Source organism: Puma concolor, chromosome A1, assembly GCF_028749965.1.
Source record: "Puma concolor isolate L17-30 chromosome A1, mPumCon1.1.hap2, whole genome shotgun sequence".
Classification (NCBI taxonomy): Eukaryota; Metazoa; Chordata; class Mammalia; order Carnivora; family Felidae; genus Puma; species Puma concolor.
In genome coordinates, this window is record NC_141667.1 from 238,147,435 (window position 1) to 238,166,252 (window position 18,818).

General features: G+C 45.7%; 1 protein-coding gene across 7 annotated transcripts in view; it reads right to left on the reverse strand.

Moving 5' to 3' along the window:
- Positions 1–1,451: 1,451 nt before the first annotated feature.
- The window catches only part of TNFRSF19 (TNF receptor superfamily member 19), a 91,993-nt gene continuing 74,626 nt past the window's right edge, over positions 1,452–18,818 (reverse strand). For 4 of the 7 annotated variants that reach the window (XM_086715169.1, XM_086715161.1, XM_086715165.1 and 1 more), the window contains exons 6-10: positions 13,352–13,516; positions 12,779–12,904; positions 9,568–9,670; positions 8,586–8,991; positions 1,452–4,390 (exon numbers count right to left, since the gene is read on the reverse strand). In XM_086715169.1, coding sequence (XP_086571295.1) covers positions 4,331–4,390; positions 8,586–8,991; positions 9,568–9,670; positions 12,779–12,904; positions 13,352–13,516 — 860 coding nt within the window. In that variant the 3' untranslated portion in view covers positions 1,452–4,330. Of the gene's footprint in view, positions 4,391–6,108; positions 6,157–8,585; positions 8,992–9,567; positions 9,671–12,778; positions 12,905–13,351; positions 13,517–18,818 lie in introns of all 7 variants that reach the window. The other 3 variants (XM_086715159.1, XM_086715160.1, XM_086715170.1) reach the window with 3 other exon arrangements.

An 18,818-nucleotide genomic window follows, 5' to 3' on the forward strand; every position in this document is an offset into this window, starting at 1 on the left:
GCCATGGACGGTTCCCTACATCTTCTGTTGACTGTAAATAGCCAACCCCGGTGGGGAAAATCCCTCTGCAGAGTCCTGCCGGCTCAGTTCAACACCAAACAAAAGTGACAGAACACAGCTCTTTCTGTCGTAAGCAGAAATAGTTAATGCCGTGGGAAATCACGATAAGACAAAATCCTGCCTTTATGGACAAACAATGGAAGCCCACTTCATAAGACCACCCATGGTCCCAGAGAAAGTGGTTTTGAGAATTCAAGTCTTTTGGAGAGGCTAATGTGAAAGCAGCCATAAATCACACTGATTCAAATGCCTCTGGTGGTTTATGGACAGACCTGACCCTGATCTGCTTGATCCCTACAGGAGACGCCCTGTGACCTTCCTCGGGCTGAAATGTGACATAACCACCATCACGGTGAGCTGTTGACTTCATTCTGTATAATTACATGTCTAGAATCACTTACTAGGTCACACTGAAGTTTCTTAGGTGTTCTAGAAGGTTTGGGGAATCCTCAGTGTTGTTTAGTTTCAACCTGACTGATAAATTTAAGCTGCCTATGCCGAATCCGTTTTAAGAAAATCAGTCAATACCTTCTCAAGTTAAAATGGGACAAAGTCAGAACAACAACCAGCCAGCTGCAAAGAGACCTTCATTATAGTGATGACAGTGAAAATAAGTTGTTTGTGTGGCTACAAGATCCTTCAGACCTCCTGTTAGAACCTCACAAGCTTTGAGTTGCTTTTCTCAGAGAGTTGAGGGCACCCACGAGCTCAACCAGCACGCGTGGATACAGGAAACGTCTACATGAGCCAAGGAGCTGGTGTGCGGGTGGCGGTATGGAAGAGGGACAGCAGCTAATGTCCTTCCCTCAGGGAATCTGTAGTGTCGTTTAACACCACGGACTAACCAGCGGAGAGAATATGGCGTCACTTTCAAATAACCTAATTTTTTCCAGGAAGTTTAAAGTCCTCTCTCAAAATCTAATAATAGCTTTAAAAGCTTTACTGAAGGGAAGGAAGGTCAGAAGCTGGGAAGGCAAAACGAAACTCTCACAGTGACCGATGTTGCTCTGTGGGAGTTTAGTCCACTCCTCTGCAGGAAAACAGTCTACTGACCTCTGGAAAGAATGAGTATAAAACTTCTCCTTTATTTTTCCCCTATGTATGTCAGGAAATGAAGGAGGCAAAAGAAGAGATCGTAATAAAATCTTGATGCCAAAGCTTCTCAAATAACTCAGAGCATTCTTCAGTAGTCTGACATGCCTGAGAAATAGAACCAGGTCACCAGGAAGGATTTCAAATCTCCCTCATGACCTTTGAGGGGCCAGGGAGGGAGCGTTACACTGGAAGGATCAGAACTCAGGGAGACCCCCACGCGGAGAGCAAGAGGGGAAAACAAATTTGTATTCCCATCACTTTTTTTTTTTTTTACTGGACATGTCAGTATGAATGAATACCAGATAACAATTTTATTCACATATAAAAAAGGGTATTACAAAAGTATTTGTAAGAAAATGAAAATTTACAAATTTGTAAATTCCAGTATGCAAAATAGTAATGATGAAATCTAAATTGATTCAAGCTGGCGACCTTCAAGCAATGACAGACTCTCTTCTTTTTTCTTTTTTTTTTTTTCTTTTTTTTTTAACTAGCACAGACAGTAGAGCTTAACCAGATAATAGCAACACGAACACTTTATCTAGAGTACAAAAATCTATACTGGAAAAATATATTCCATATACACAAAATGAGAAAACCCATGCCTTTACATGGTTGTTCCCCAAATCCTCGTCTCATTCTTGTTGGTGGGTTTCTGCACCATTAGACGTCACACCGATTCTCACTCCCAGTCTCATTACCCGATGATGATTTCCCAGCACCCACGTGGGGAATCCATGTGGGTGCTAGAGGGATATTCCGACTGTGGGAAACGCAGACGGGATTTTCCTCTCAAGTGTTTACCCAAAGTATAGAAGAACCTAGCATTATTGTATGTTTCTGTAGTCACTGGTGGTCAAGTGTCTTCATCTTGATAAAATAACCCAGGATTTTCCGAATGCAGCATCAGATGAAATTGACGTTTAACCCTCAGTATTTCCCTACTGATCAAAAGTCATGTTTCAGGGTTTGGGGGCCACAGTCTCATTCCCATCGATCCAGCCTTCTCTCCAGCAACTATACGTCTTTGAAGTCGAGGAGGGTTTCTACATGTGGAAAATATATTCAGGTCACCAGAAGGAGCACAACCCTGGCCTACTTTGATCATCCCTCTGTCAAAACAGAACGATCAGATTGCAAACAATGGCACACACATGCGAATTACAGGGAAACCACTCAAGGAAACTCCAGTGTGCATTTTCATGGACATCTTGTGGTCAAATCCTAAATATTGTACATGACTTTCCTGAAGCAACTCTCATCAGAGCTGGTGAGTTAATCAAAGTTGAAAAACCATTGGTTCATGCTACAAAAAAAAAAAAAAAAAAAAAGAGGAAAAGCCAATCAGTTATGGCTGGGTATTAAATAGACGCAGAAGGCTATGGGTTACCCTGAGACGACTCCAATTTCTTATTTTGGATAAAGGAACCGAGGTCACGAGAATCCACACACGTTTGAACCTAAAACTGCAGCTAGATAACCTAGCCCAGCCACGAGGAAGAGGACTCATTAGATTTTCCTAAATACCCTGCAAAGAGTGGAAACACAGTTTCAAGAAGTGAGAAGATAAGTATGTCCTAAGATTTTTTTTTTTTTTAATGCAGTTTAAACGTTAGGTAAAAGACACTGCTTTGGTTGGGGCAGTTGTGAAACAGAAGAATTTTAGTGCACTCAAACGCAATGCTGTTCTGTTTCTCTTTTAAGTGCAAGTGTGACAGAGCCAACGGTAATCAGTGAAAAGACAAAGGCCAGAGCTGATCATGCAGGTTCAAGTAGGAAACAAATCAATCCTCTTCTGGTAATTCCTCCCCAGGGCACGAAGAGTAACAGCAAACGAGCCATCCCCTGGTTCGTGACTGAACTGGGTTCATTTCTATCTTAGCTGTAGAGAGAATTCTGGTGTGTAACTACCAAGCAGGTGAGGGATGGGGTGCCAGAATGAAGCACTTACACCCAGCCTCAGTGGCTGAGATAGGAGATCACGGTGGGAACGAAACGTACACGGTCGGAGGGAGCACCGTCGTACTTGGCCAGACTGCCTAAGGGGAATCACCAACTGTTCACCTATATGCCGTCTACAAATTGTGCTTTTTCTTTTTGTTCTACTAGGTAGTGCAGTCTCACGGGACTACCCGCACGGTGTTCCATCTTGGCGGCAGGGGAACCTGACATGTAGTTTCTAAAGCCCTTCGTGTCAGACAGGATGCGAAACAAACAAACACAAAACCACAACCCAACTCACAGGTGCAGAGAACAGACTGGTGGTTGTCAGAGGCAGGACACTGGCGGGTGAGGAGGATGGGAAGGAAAAAAAAAGAACATTATCTTTACAAATACCACTTTTGTGTAAAGGACAGCTTCTGCATCTTTTGAGCCCAGTCACAGGGACAGAAGTAACAAATGCTTCCGATCGACTGATTTCCGCAGAAGTATGTTAATCAGTGCACACAGGTCTCTAGGATAGATGTGCTCAGTGGTTTGCAAGGCGGGTAATCAGTGAAAAGACCACGTTCCCAGCCCGGGCCCTCTCGATACTGGGTCTAGCAGGGCTCCAGAGACCAGTGGCCGAGGTTACTCGTGTCGACTCCAGCAAAGACTTGCTCTCCTCTGATTCCTAGTCGGGCCAGTTCACTTCACCTAACAGACCCATGATGTAGGCAGGTGGCGTGCAAGTCCGTTCTTACCTCCTAAACTAATCAGACGACGGAAACGTGAGCTTCCTCAGATACACGCGCTCAGTTTGGAACCACTCTCCATAAAAACTAAGGAAACCAATCCGACGTTGACTTTTAACAGGATCAGCGGCTATATGAAATTATTTCTGGAGAGCAAACGTCAGCGAAAACTTACACCCTGGGTCTTCAGTCTGGTAAGACCACATTCGCCATGCAAATACGCATGAATGCACTTCTGTTTCTTGTTACATGCTCATAATCTCGTAGGCTGCAAACTCAACCCATCAGTCTTTGAAGTCTCGCTTGTGGCATAGAAGCTTCTTGTTCAGGAAAGATGCAAAGTATCGTGAGTGCCTGGAGTCTTTGCTTGTTATTCCTTGACGTTTCAGCTTACAGCTGGTCTGGCTCAGAAGCAACTGGTTGAAAGGCTTAAAACGCCATCAGTTTGGTTCAGATTTATTTTCTTTCCCCCCAGAAGCCATGCAAGGTCCAGACAGTGCTCAGTCCATAAGCCCAAGCGGAGGAGTAAGTGCCTGCTGGGTTCCATCCGTATTCTTCTCCTGCAGAAAGAAGCAAGTCCTTTAAGCTTCCCAAAACAGCAACAGAAGGAGAGCTTGAAAAACAACCTCACGAACAAAAGCTGCTAAACTGGAATCATTCAAAATTATTGTACGTGACTTTTAACTAGGAGTACACATGAACTTAACAACATATAGACAAGCAGCTCATTCATGGTGTCTGAATATCCGGGTATCCACGTATTCTGAGAATACAGTAAAGATTTTATAACAACTCACAGCCCCTCAGCATTTGCAAACAACACTGCAGAGGCGATCATGTGACCCACAGCCAACAACATGTATTAACACGTGATTCTTTGGCTGATTTCCAACCCCATTCAAATATTTAAAGTTTGTTTCTGTGTTGTGTTCTTGTAAAGCATTTGTAGGTAAAGATGTTAGGATCTGTTAGTCCCTTCTTTAAAAGAACAAAGATGATTAGTGAATAGTGACATTCTTATTCTTTGCATTTAAAACTTCTGCTAAACCACTGGAGAAAGTTTAGAGATGGTTTAGAAAGGATTCCTCTAGAGATCCTCAGCAAAGTGGCACCCTTAGATCTGTCCCTTATCACAGAAGGGCAGCGACCTGACTTCTGGAGGGATTGGCCAACTGCACTTTACTGCAGTGGATAAAACCTTCCTTTTATGCTGTAACCTTTCATTCACTTATTTACCACTATTTTGGCATTGGTGACCTATCGGGTACGTTTACAGGAGAACATTTTTTCCCCTGAGTTGAAGGACAGTACCTACATATAGAAACTTCTGAAAGAACTCTTAATAATATGAGATCGTTTCATCAAATATATCTATCAGTTAATATGACAGTAAGAACCACATTAACACTATTGTGGGAGACAAATGTTAGTCATTTTGCCAATACGGAAAAAAAAAAGTTTAAAAGATTGAGCAGCCAGATCGTAGGTCATATCTTTTTTTTTTTTTTTTAACCACTCCTATTATTTTATGTTGACATTTCCAATGATGGCTAAAAACATCACCCCCAAAAAAGCTTTTCCTGTAGGTAAACAGCCTGGCCTCATGCTCCCAAGTATCCTAGCAACTGATGTCCCAAATATCTTAGTCTGTTCCTCTTCTGGGGAGGTGTGTTTGGGAAAATTTGATTAGAATTGAGTCATTCAGACTCAAGAAGGTTCTCACACCTATTTACTTTATCCTGCACCGTAACTATCATCATCAGATTCTGGGTGGTCTTAAACCAGCCACAAGAAAGCTACTGTGTAAAAGTACAGTTTTTGGAAACAAATGCATCATGCCTTAGCAATCTGAGCCTCACACCAAGCAAAGACAAAAGTGCCACTGTGCATTCTGTGGTATAGACGTGTATCCAATGGTCACGTCGCAGGTCTTAACTTCCACAATGTTAAGTGTCAATTACATCTCAAGCTGAAGCAAAGGGGAGAACTGAGGCTAAAAAACTGAAAATATGAGTGAATTCCTAGATAAGAATTTCAAGTTCCATTGAAAAGATATAGAAATAAATCACTAAAAGGGGGGAGGCTATAATGGCTACGGCTGTCCTTACGCGTTTTCCAAACAGGAATGCCGCGCTTTGCTGGATTACGAATGAGCCCATGGGCTCAAGGTGTTCAGTCAAGCTGACTAAACACAAACTCAAGGAACCGGAAGTCCTCTGGTTCATAATACCAAGCTGCTGAACGAAAATTCTTTATGTGAAGTAAGTATGTTCCCTACCTTGGAGAATCAGCCTGGTAAGAGGAAATCCGAATTGCCTTCTGGAATCTAATGGATTGAACAAAAACAGAACTAGTTGAGCTAAATTCTTGGTCGACCCTTGAAACTAAGAGACTTAATCTCCCAAAGATGCGCAGTTGTGTCTCCCTCCTGGTTGCTTTTGAAGATTAAGGTTCACTCACTAAGCATCACACGTTCAGTAAGTGCAACCAAACATAAAGTGCTTTCCAGAACCTGGAAAAGATGATCTCTTAAATGGGCTCAAAATATTGTTGTTGGTTTTGGTTATAGGGAGAAAACTGAAATGATTCACGTTTTAACAATTCCTTTCTTGAGTTCAGAATGTCTCGCTTATATTTACCAAATTATCCAGTGAGGGGATACATCTTGGAAAGCTAATAAAAACCTGTCATCACTAAATTACGTTGTGCAACCTGAACGGAATGTAACATTTTCCCATTCATTTTATACATAATTATAACTTTCTTTTCATAATAATTTGGGTTGAAAGTATCTTTATGTAGATCACCATTACCTTGACAATGGTCTTTGAAAAGAAGTCAGTGCCATTATCTACACCAGTCTTCTACACTAACCCATTTTACATTCACGTAGCTGTAATAATAATGCTTACCAGCATCCCCCCACCTCACCGACAATATAATCAGAAAAAAGGTAGAGAATGCTTTGGTTCTGACACCACTCGGCATCAAGATGCTTCACTCCTTAGTCTTCGAATTTACATCACAAAATTGGGCGTGAGCTACACAATAAGCTGAGCAGTACTTTTATTGGCTGGCAATGCTCTGGAAAACCCGCGGTAGTCACCGGGAGCGCAATTCCAGCTACTCCATCTCGCCCCTGGCAACAGATATGTGGGGAAAGGTAGCAGACATTTGTGAAGGTCACACAAGCAAGTTCATGATCAAAACCAATTGACCTGATACACAAGAAACTTGGACATCTTGTAATTTTAATATTTTAAAAATCCCAAGACTTTTATTTTAGAGTACTTGGAAAGGGCATCCGACTGGGAAGTTGGGGTTAGTTGCTAAAGGGGTGGGGTCTCTTTCTCCAAGCTGTTCTCTGCCTCTGTCACCTGCTCTCGGGACCTGTTGCCTCCTTCGGGCAGCTGGGTGTGCTCAGCCCCGAAGGTTTGTGAGCCATGGGGTCCATTCTTGGGACCTATGCAACTTGGCTAACTCTTAAGTCTTTTCTTATTATTATCACGGAAGTCATAAAAATGATGGGACAGCTCAAAAGAACAAGGTCAGTAAACACCTTCCTCAGCTACAGAGGTATGTATTTTACATTTTAAATGCCTAATTGGTTTGCTTTTTCTTCCCTTATCTCTTCTGTATTTCCTTTATTTGGAGAGAAACCACCTTGTTTTTCTCCAAAGCCAACAAGTGTTTCCTGCGTAGAATTCCCTGTAAATTCTCTATAGAATTTTCTTGGTAGTTCAGAAAAAAAAAAAGTATCGCAGATTTAGATCAACATATAACCTACGTGCTGTTCTTGAACACATCTCTATTCACACTTTGACTTCAGGCTGTGTCTAACGTAATTAGACAAGGACACATCCCCTTGTGGAAACAGAGGCACGCATTGAGAGTGCACCCACGCGCCAGAGCATTTTTCCCACAGGCTGCGTGTGCAGGCGGGGCCTTGTGGGGCCTGGGAGCCTTGCTGGTGCTGTGATTCTGCCCTTTTTTTTTGAAGGCGGGCATCATTTCTCCGGAAGACTATTCCAACAGTGTATGTGCTTTCACGTTAGGGAAATGTTTGCAGACCTCAAATCAAAGGAAAGGCGACATCCTCGCCGAAGGGGAGAGCAGAGGTGGTGCCCGGGGATCTGTGATGCTTCTCTGCCTCCAGCCTTGCAGCAGGCCTGAAAGGCCCATCTCCCTGCAGTCACCACCTCCCCGCAACCCTGATTTTAAACCCTTGGTTCTAGAAGGTTCGTAGGCAGTATTTGGACCCAGATCACAACCGGCAATTTCCAACGAAACCGATCAAAGCAGAGCAATCTCGAACACAACAGTGAACGAGAGAAACTTTGAGAGATCCAAGTTCCCATCAACCCGACGGTGAATGAAGTGCATTTCAGTATTGGGAGTAAAGCATCACAGGGAAAATAAAGGTGAGGGGTGGTTTACAAGACGTTCCGAGACGGACTCCTCTCTCTCAGCCAGGAATGGAGCTAGGGGGTGCCGTGCTAAGTAGCTGGATTTATGAAGAGTAAGAGAACACAGCTGCTCAGTATGGCCTTATAGGGTAGCTGTTAGTTAAACCAAGAAAAGACTCCTGAAATTCAATTTAAAACACATTCTCCAAACAGACTAGAACAAGAAGTTCCAGAAGATGGAAAAACCTTCTCATCGGGTCCCCCCACATTCTACGGTGAGAGGAATCCCATCCCTCGGGCCTGGCACGAGTCGATGCCACGTCCTTACTGACACCAGCCACTGCCTTACCTGGAGGGACGTCTGAGCGGTCAGGCCGATCATGTCGCCGCTCTCCTGATGCAGCTGGCTTCTAGCAGGCAGTGTAGCCTGAGTTAGCACTGATTCCGTCAGTGAGCTGTGAGGTCTAGAGAAATCAGCGGCATCTGTCAAGTTTTCAGGAGGGGCTTGAATTGGAAGAGCTCCACCAACCGAATCCTGACGACTGTCTGAATCCGAGGAGAATGAGCAGTGGTTTTCCGGACCGAGAGGATGAACGTCTTCTCCAGTGAGTTCAGGATCAGAGTCACAAAAAGAGATGTCGTCACCACAGACGGGGTTCCGCATCAGAGGCCAGGCATCTGAAAACTCGCCACAGGTGGACCTTGAAAGGGACCCGAAGAAAGTGGGCATGGTCTCCCCCACCGGACCTGCGTGTCTGAACACACATTCAAAAGGTCTGTAACTCTGTAGGGAGGAAAAAACACCACTACTGGGCAATACGCCGTCTCTGCTTTTAAGTTTTCTGGATGGAACGGCAACCGATGACGTCAGACTTCTAGTGTTTCCTTTGCCATAAACTTGCTTCAATGAACTTACTTTATAACGCTGAAGTTTCATACCTACTGGTAATCAAGATCGTTATTCTTAACCCGATGTCTAAAATATGGTTTCCTGGGCTTAACTGAGTTTCTTGATGGCTATTCTAAAATTCTAGGGGTAAATGACATGCTAACTGTTACTTACGGATGACAGAAGTGTCACAGATCACGGACAGGAGAAAAAAATGAAATGAATGGAGCATAACGTGTGAAGGACACGGCACTGGGCATCAGTAGCCTTGAGAGACTTACTTATCTGTTGCCAAAGATTTGTCCCTCTCTGATGTCCAGAATGTCACGAATAACCTGCTTTAAATGATCTCTCATAGTTTCGCGGGAAAACTGGCAAATTAGTAGAGCGCATATTTGCACAAGGGGATATAGAATCACGCGGATTAAAAATACCGAGTTACCTCTCCTGAAGAGTGGTCTTGGAATGCACTCTACAGCCCAGAGTCACCCGGTCGATGCTGCAGGCCTCGTCACAGCACAGGGACGGAATCAAGTGAACCGGCCCTGGGAAAGTCAGCGGAGGCGTGAGACACGAGGTGTTCTTCTGACAACTTTCTCTTTAATACCAGTTCGACGTTGCTGTGGGAAATCCAGCCATTTCCCCCCTTGGGTGACTTTTTTTGGAGAAAGGAAATGCGAGGTTTCATTCTCTCCCTCTTTTGTTACCTTACAAAAATGAGCAAGCACTTCTGTGAAGTACCTGGAGGGGCAGCCAAAGCCAGAGAGCCCGGAAGTGGCATGGGGGGTGCCTGGGGCCGGGGGTGGGGCGCTGTTGTTTAATGGGGACAGAGTTTCAGTCTGGGAAGGGGTTCTGGAGGTGGGTGGCGGTGGGGGTGGCACAGCGGTGGGAGTGTCCTTAATGCCACCGAACTGAACAGTTGATGTTAGACTGATACATTTTATGTTATATATATATATATTTTTTTTTCGTCTTGTATTACCCATATTTATATTATTTCATTGCAGTTTAGCCCCAGTAGAACATACAGGTCTTGGGCCCTAGGATAAAATCAGCCATTTTATGGTACATACGTTTTACCACAAGAAAATGAGACTCGCGTGACGGTAGAAATAGCACGTTTCTGTTGAGTGGCCTGGCGGTACAGGACAGGGGCACAGAGATGTTCCAGCCCTCTCACACACAGACACACACACACACACACACACACCACACACATCACACATCTACACACACACCCCACACACATCCACATCACACACACACACACACAATTATTTTTTTACTGGTGAGAATGTAACATAAGGAATAACTAGATGTATGTACACAGCTTTACAAGCCATTTTGTTCACTGAGGCAGGTTACATTTTTGGTTACAAAGATAATATGAGTTTACTGAAGAAAAAAATTAGGCAGAAGAGAGAGAGTATGAGTAGGGGAGATTGGTCGGGGGGCGGGGAGAGAGAGAGGAATCCTTTTTAATGTTTGTTTATTTTTGAGAGACTGACAGAGCATGAGCAAGGGAGGGGCAGAGAGAGAGGGAGACACGGAATCTGAAGCAGGCTCCAGGCTCCGAGCTGTCAGCACAGAGCCCGATGTGGGGCTCAAACTCACGAACCGTGAGATCATGACCTGAGCCGAAATCGAGTTGGACGTTCAACCGAATGAGTTACCCAGGTGCCCCACAGGAAAAAAAAAGACTAAGAAGAGTGGGATTAGATAAGAAATTTACAAATAGAGATTACCCCCTCCTATAAACTGGACATGAACACTGTCAACATTTGGTGAACAGCCTTCTAGACTTCTATTTACATACAAATATAATTCTGATTTTTATAGAACCACAAACATACTAAAGCATATAAAAAAACACACACACAGAAAAAGATGTGAAGAAATTATGTGTTTACATATATACACCTATACGTTTTTGTGTGTATCCAAAGTTTTCATGAGAAGTGACTTCTTTTATAAAAAGGAAAAAATATTGTGAAGTTAATGTTTTCCTTTTTTAAGACGAATGTTAAGTATTGACACGCAATTGCAAACCAGCACGCAGTAGGACAGATACCTGCACACCTTTGCCTAGACCTCTATCTGCGCATATGCTCCTCTGAGCACAGGGAACTCGCCCGGACCCACTGCCAATCAGCTCAGCAGGTCTGTGTCATGCTCACCGTGAGACGTTTCAAAATTATTTAAAAGTAAAAGGTACTGCCATTCCTTTTAGAAATGGCTTTTCCTAGGGCTCAAGCAGTGAACGTGCGAGATAAGCCTGGAACTTTGTGCCAGAAATTAAGAAAGCGCCAAGAGAATAATCAGGACGTGTCAAGATGACACATGAGCCACCCTGAAGGGACTTCCACTGGCCTAGGCTAGGAAATTGTGAGCGCCAAGGTAAGTAACGGTAGCAAAGGAGCATTAGCCGCGGAAGAGGGTCCAGGAGTCCATGCTAATTCGTGTAAATAAATGGGGAAGAAGAATTTCTTTCTTACCATAGGAAACCAGCTAATAAATGTGGAGAGAATGATGGAATTATGAAACCAGCATCATGGTAATTACTGATGCAGGTAAGAACCATCGGGGGATGCTAAACTCCGGGGTAAAAGTTTGGAGGGTAATGGGATATTTATATGGTGTCAGAGAGTCTCCCAGAAGGTATTTGTCAATTACACAGAGAACAACAAGAATTTTACAGCAGCAAAAACCTGGCCGATGCCACCTTAACGAAGGGACCTAAATGAACCTGACCGGGAATGGGGCGGCTGCACAAGCTGTGGCTCCTGATATGGGGCACGGAGAAGGACACAGCATCGCCTCTGCGGTACTTGGGAATCCAGTCGTCTGGAAACAGCAGACAAATACTGGCCTGTGCCCATCAAAAAGAATGATGTCATGACACAAAGAAAGATTAAGGACCTGTGCCAGATTAAAATCAGGTAACCCTAACCCTAACCCTAACCCGGTCTAAGTGGGAAACGCTCAGCTTAAGGAGTGGCTCCAAGGCCATTGAGGTCTGCGGGAAACCCTGCCGTCTGTCTCCCTCCCTGCTGTTCTTTAAGAAATCCTGAAAGACATTCATGGATACCTCCAAGCTCGGCTTGAATCCACCAGACAAGACAGGATACACACTCCTACTCTACAAAAGGACCCTATCAGTGGCTCCTGGGTGGCTCGGTCAGTTAAATGTCTGGCTTCGGCTTAGGTCACGATCTTGCAGTTCGTGAGTTCCAGCCCCACCTCGGGCTCTGTGCTGACAGCCTGTCGGCGCAGAGCCTGCCAAGGATCCCCTCGCCCCCTATCTCTCTCGGCCCCTCCCTGGCTTGCGCTCTCTCAAAAATAAATAAACGTTTTGAAAAAAGGATTAATAGAAGGTTGACATTATTTTAACTCTATTGACCCAAAACAATAAAGGCAAATTTGCTTTTCAAAGTTGCTGAATAATTCTAGAATTTTAATAAGCTGCTTCTCTTCTTTTTAATATGTAGAAGGCTCAAAACACCAAAACCATCGGGAGACAGAGAATAACTTAAGACTAGCTGTAATTAGAAAACGAAGCAGAGCTCCTCAGCTGTGGGACAAACGGGGACAATTCCTTGCAGGGTCGGCGTCCCTGGGGTTCCCCTGACGGCCCCTTACCCCACTGCACTTACCGCAGGTCTGGGCCGAGTCCCGGTGACACTTACAACACGGTCTGGGAGCAGATCCGTTGAGCTGAGGTCTGTCAAAACATGACAGTTCAGAACCGTTGTACTGAATGTCCTGTGCTCTCAGAGACCCTACAGGGGGCGAGAATTCGGTCAGTGGGGACCATTTCCTCCGTAAAGGAGCCCATGAACACCATATGCAGACATGCACCATTCTGGCCCTTGTCTTTCTGAAGAAAAAGGTGGCTAGCGTTCCCATCTAAAAATACTTCTCCTCACACGGAGACACAAATATGAAGCAATTTGTCAAAGCTCACGCCATAGAGTACTTCTGTTGCCAGAACGAAGACCGACTTCCATTTTTGCCTGGAGGCACGGGACACAGTCGCCTTTCCAATGTCCTTCTACAGCGGTGCCCCTGGGGGACCGGGTGGCTGTGAGCCCGTTTCCACGTGTGCTCTGTCCCTTTCACAGCTCTCGACCCTTGTCTTGGTCAAGGCCCTCAGGGAGGCTCGAGTGACCACGACGATAAACACACTTCACCCAGATGCTAAGGAACAGACAGAGCTCAACACTCACAGCTGGGTTTCTTCTCCATGAACTGCCTCTTACAATAGATGACACAGAGGACGAGCAGGGCCAGCAGGACGGTGGCCAGGGCGCTGCAGATCACGGCCGCCAGGGCTGTGTCCCGCGGGCTGGAGGCCGTGGACGGGATCTTCACGAGGTTGACCTTGCTGGTACCTGGAAACCACAGGAAGGGGATCAGCAGGCTCTCGACAACCCAGGAGACTCTGACGTTTCCACCCGACATGGTGGTTGCCTTTAATAACGGCCTCCGTGCAAGGTAAGTAAGAGCCCAGAACACAGGGGGAGGGATTTCCAGATGGTTCGAGCGTTCCCACCTCCTGGGAGACTTCTTTAAAACTACACCTCCTCCCGGTAGCCTTCCCACAGCACTCTGGACACACAACCTTCAATGCATCGTGTTGTCTGAATGTGCCTCTAGGCCCGCTGGGCCAGAGCTGTTGGGCAGCTGGAATTCTTCATCTTTCTGTGTCTCCCAGTAGTTGATGCAGAATTTGGCACATAGTAGGTGTGTCACGATTGTTATTTAATTGGAACTGGACGACCTAGATTTTCAAACGGCCTGAATTAAGGCGTGCTTTTTGGGGCAACTTCAGGGAAAAACAAGGAGCTAGAATGTTCACAACCTAATAATAGCCCCCGACTTCTGAGACAGTAAATATTTTTCATGCCTGGCTGTTAAATTACTGAACATCTAAATTTTGCAGGAAAAAAACACAATTCCTGTTATTATACTATGGTTGGGCAGCACTGTAATGTGGTACGAAAGTGTCAATAAAGAGATTTTATTTTGTATGTTTATTTATTTTGAGAGAGAGTGCATGAGGAGGGGAGGGACACAGAGAGAGGGAGAGAGAGAGAATCCCAAGGAAGCCTGGCGTTGTCGTGCAGAGCCCGACATGGGCTCGATCTCACAAACCGCCAGATCTTGACCTGAGCCGAAATCAAGACTTGATGCTTAACTGACTGGGCCACCCAGGCGCCCTGAGATTCTGCTTTAGAGGGTGGGACTGCGCCATGGTTAAGGGCTGGAATCTCACTGCTTGGGTTAACCTCTGGATGTGCAACCTTGAGCCAATTACTCAATCTGTTGGAGTCTCATGCACGCCTCTGCTCTCTGGAGGGGTTGCTAGTAACCGTCCCCCCTATTGAGAGGACAAAATGCATTATCAGGAAAAGCGTGTAGAGCACGTCCTGTACGCAGTGCTCTAGAATCATTAGCTCTCGACTGCTATCATTATTAATGATGATAATAATCAGCACTCACAGTTTTAGGGTACGGGGATGAACAAACATCTCATGTAGTGCAGCCGCTCCGTAACTGAATTAACCGGACAAGAATCTGAGAGAGCCTGAAACCTACACAGAGGGGCAATTACGTTTTCTCCTCCTCTGGGCACCTGACCCCTGAGTGAGGTGGGCCCTCATTCTGTCCCTTCGGATGCTCTCAGCTCCTTGGAATCCCCCTGAGGCTGAGGGTTACTCCAGACCACTGCTGCCTGAGGGAAACGTAACACGTGCCCCTCATGTTCGTTTAAGTTGTCTAGATGCCCTGTTAAAAAAAAAAAAGAAAAGAAAAACAGGGGCGCCTGGGTGGCTCAGTCAGTCGAGCGTCCGACTCTTGGTTCCGGCTCAGGTCATGATCTCACAGTCGGTGAGATCAAGCCCCACGGCAATGGAGCGTACTGTCAGCACGGAGCCTGCTTGCGATGTTCTCTCTCCCTCTCTCTCTGCCCTTCCCTGTGCTCTCTCTCGTCTCTCATTAAATAAATAAATAAACTAAAAAAAAAAGTACAATTAATCTATTTTACCTAACCCAACATACCTTAAAATATATGTATTCACGTATTCGATATAAAAATTATTAGTGGCGTCTTTTACGCTGTGTATTTTGTACAACAATGTCAAAGCCCAGTGTGCCTTCACGTTGATATGCCCATCTCCGTTTGCACTAAGCACATTTCGGGTGCTCCATAGCCACCTACAGCTAATGGCTATTGTCTGGACATCAACACTCTAGACGTTAAGGGTTGGCGTCTGTATTTGTGCGGCATGGCCCCTAAAGGCAAGCCAACTCATCAGCTGGTAACTGTCTTTCTTTCTTTCTTTTTTTAATGTTTATTTTTGAGAGAGAGCGAGAGAGAGAGAGGGAGAGCAAGCGTGAGCAGGGGAGGGGCAGAGAGGGGAGATGGTGGACAGAAGATCCGAAGCAGGCTCCTCCCTGGTAGCAGCGAGCCCCATGCGGGGCTTGAGCTCACGAACGGTGAGATCATGACCTGAGCCAAAGTTGGATGCTCAACCGACTGGGCCACCCAGGCGCCCCAGCTGGTACCTTTCTTCTGGTCCCTGGTTACACATCTGCCTTCCCCCATAAGATTGTTTTCCACCGTGCGACACTTGAGGGTAGAAACAGAAACTTCTAGGTTTGTAATGTTGAATCATAAAAACATGATAGCAGGGTGATCATCTGAGAACACTGAATCTTGGTATTTCTAGGCTCAGTGACTCTGGGGCCACCCTGATAAAAGTTTCTTATTGCCCGGTGGAAGGCACCTAAGCTATATGGCTTGGGTTTGGATGATTAGGAATCATAGTCCAATCAGACATTTTAAAGGATGTTTGCTCATAAACATGTTGAATATTCCTACAAATAGTTACCACTTACAGCCATACAGACACCCTATAATAACCAAATAGCAGGTACTGAAGTTTATCCCACAGCAAAGTACATCCCTGACCCGACAGAGATGGAATCTGAATCTGAAACAGCCTCTGCGGGTGGACAGGTGCACAAGAGGGTGTACAAACACAGGAACCGCTGGACAAACCACCCTGACCAATCGATAACTGAACAGGAATTCGTATCCTACGCAAGGGACAGGGTAGGTGGCCTGCAGGGGAAGGGACCTGGGAGATTTGGCCCAAACGGTGAAGTGGTGGGAAACTGCCACCTCGCTCGTGTTTGTGCGAAAGGGGCTTGACTTCAGAGCGGGATCAGGTCCTCTCGCTTAGCCTCTTCATCACATAACGCAGCTCCACACGACGCGGGGCTTTAGCAAGAGCTGTTGTCGGGATGAAACACGGCACATGATTGGAGCTGAAGATCTCAAAGTTCCTAACTATGTAGTAACTGCCGAGTTAAGCGCATTGATTCATACAGTATTGGATATTCGGGAAAACCCTACTAAGACTTCAGGTTCCAGTGGAGTCCCTACCAGAACCTGTAAGTTCTTGCTTAACCTCCTTTAAAATATGTTACTCACCTCATTTGCCTTCATCTGACAGCAACTGTTTCCAACTTATAAACATGCTAAAATGCCCCCGGTGGGGATTTTATTTTGAGTTTGGTGGTTGGTGACTCAGGATCTATTTTCCCCAAGCTAATCATAAAGGTCCTATGAATACATATCTTTCCACAGTAGGGTATTAATACTGTAATTTCAGTGACACCGAATTGCCATAATAACTCAGTAAGCCCCCTCGCTAACATTTCCCTGGCAGTAGCATCTGGAGATGAACAAGAAAAATACAGTAGTTTTGCCTCTCAGTGTTTGACATCGACGTAAGAAAAGGTATCCTGCTAACTCCAACACCCCCTCAGAGAGGTCTCCATGGGAAGCAGGGCTCTGGAAACCACATTTTGGATTTTTGTTTTTATGTCCAAGTTTATGACAACGGTTACAGCAAACAAGCCATTTTGTAGGACATGGGCTCATCCTTCTCAGTTCCATCATCACATACAGCAAAGCAGACGTAAATGTGGACGTTGTGGGAGACTGGGCCGCACAGCGTTTGATTTAAGAACAACCCCAGGGGCGCCTGGGTGGCTCAGTCAGTTAAGTGTCTGACTCTTGAGTTCAGCTCAGGTCATGATCTCACCGTTGGTGAGTTTGAGCCCCATGTGGGGCTCCGCACCTGGGATTCTCGTTCTCCCTCCATGTCTGCCCCTTCCCTAGTTGCATTCTCTCTCCCTCTCTCTCTCAAAATAAAGTAAATGAAAAAAAAAAAAGAAGCAGCAGCAGCAGCCCAGAAACTCATTCACATAAGTTTCTGGTAAAAGTCTGTTTCCTTATCATTCTTTTTGAGGGGAGAAAGAGAGGGGGGCGTTTGGTACCAGTTATAGAAAGTGGTTTCTCTTACATTAAGTCCCGGTTAATTGAGATATTGCTGAGAAATTCTCAGGAAAGGCTTTATCTGCTACCAACTGAAAGTTTCGCTTTGCTGACCTGTGATTGCCACAATGATACTGAGATGAAAAGATTCTTTCCACCCGCGTGCCTTGACTACATTCCCGTCCACAGTTGACCAAGCGTACTGAATGCCGGTGAGGACTTTCACCCATGCCTTATTAGGATTCTGAAGAGTTGGGAACAGGAATGTCCACAGTCTCTGGAAAGTTTTAACTCTTCTGGAATACAAAGGCATCTCTTACCCTAATTAAGCTATTAAATTCCACTATCGTCTTAGCACTACCTTCTGGCAATTTACTTCAGAGTGAGAGCTGTTTTCTTAGCCGAAATTTTGCTCTACTGTTAGGTAACTGGAATTTCATATCTACATTTCCGTAGGCGTGCAGCTCAACTAACAGGCGCTGAGTATCTACCGTGAATAAGACATCCTACAAAGCATTAAATAAGCCGAAAGAGAATCTGAATAGAAGAAAACGGAGGTCACCAAGAAAGTCTGGCAAGGGTTTCTAGAGAAGTCCACGTTTACCCTCTTTGGAGTGCGACCAAGGTGCAAAACATCCAAACCGCAGAGATACTCTGCCCTCAGAATGTAGCTGCAGAGACGCATATATTGGAGAGATCTGTTCTCGGACTCTGACTACTCATGGAAAAGTCTTAGAAGAGGAACACTCCTCAGAAGCTGCAGATCGGGAACTCAAGTGCAGGCTGCCGACATCCCCGAAATGCGCTTCTCAGACCTCTGGGTGCTTGTAGAACTCTGGACGCTGCTTATGCACCCCCGGTGATTTCACTCCCTTGACAACTGGGCAGAGCCGGGAAAGTGCGCGGACAACCTGTGTCTCCTAGATGAGAAAACCAAGACTTCAGGTAATTTGCCCAAGGTGCTACAGCAAAGCGGGGACAGCTCAGGAACTGGAGCCAGGCCTTGGGACCCTTTCGGGTGGACCACACTGGTCTGTGGATGCAGGTGGCTTCTGAGAAACACATTCTCCCAGGGAAAGATGAAGCACAGCGTGGCTCGTGTCTACGTGATGGATGTGCTCTTGCCTGCAGGTTGAATCCAGCCGGGCCACGGGGGGATCGGGGGACTTTCTGAACAGCAGACCGTCCAGGTGTGCATGAAGCCAGTTCCGCACGGACGTGTCTTCCCCCGAGAGAATATTTCAGGGCCCCTCGGCCTCAGTGTGGGTCTTGCAGGTGGGCACGCAGGGCGTCGCCTGGGCATCACTGAGGCGGGGAGGAGGGGAACTGAACCCAGGAAGGGTCGG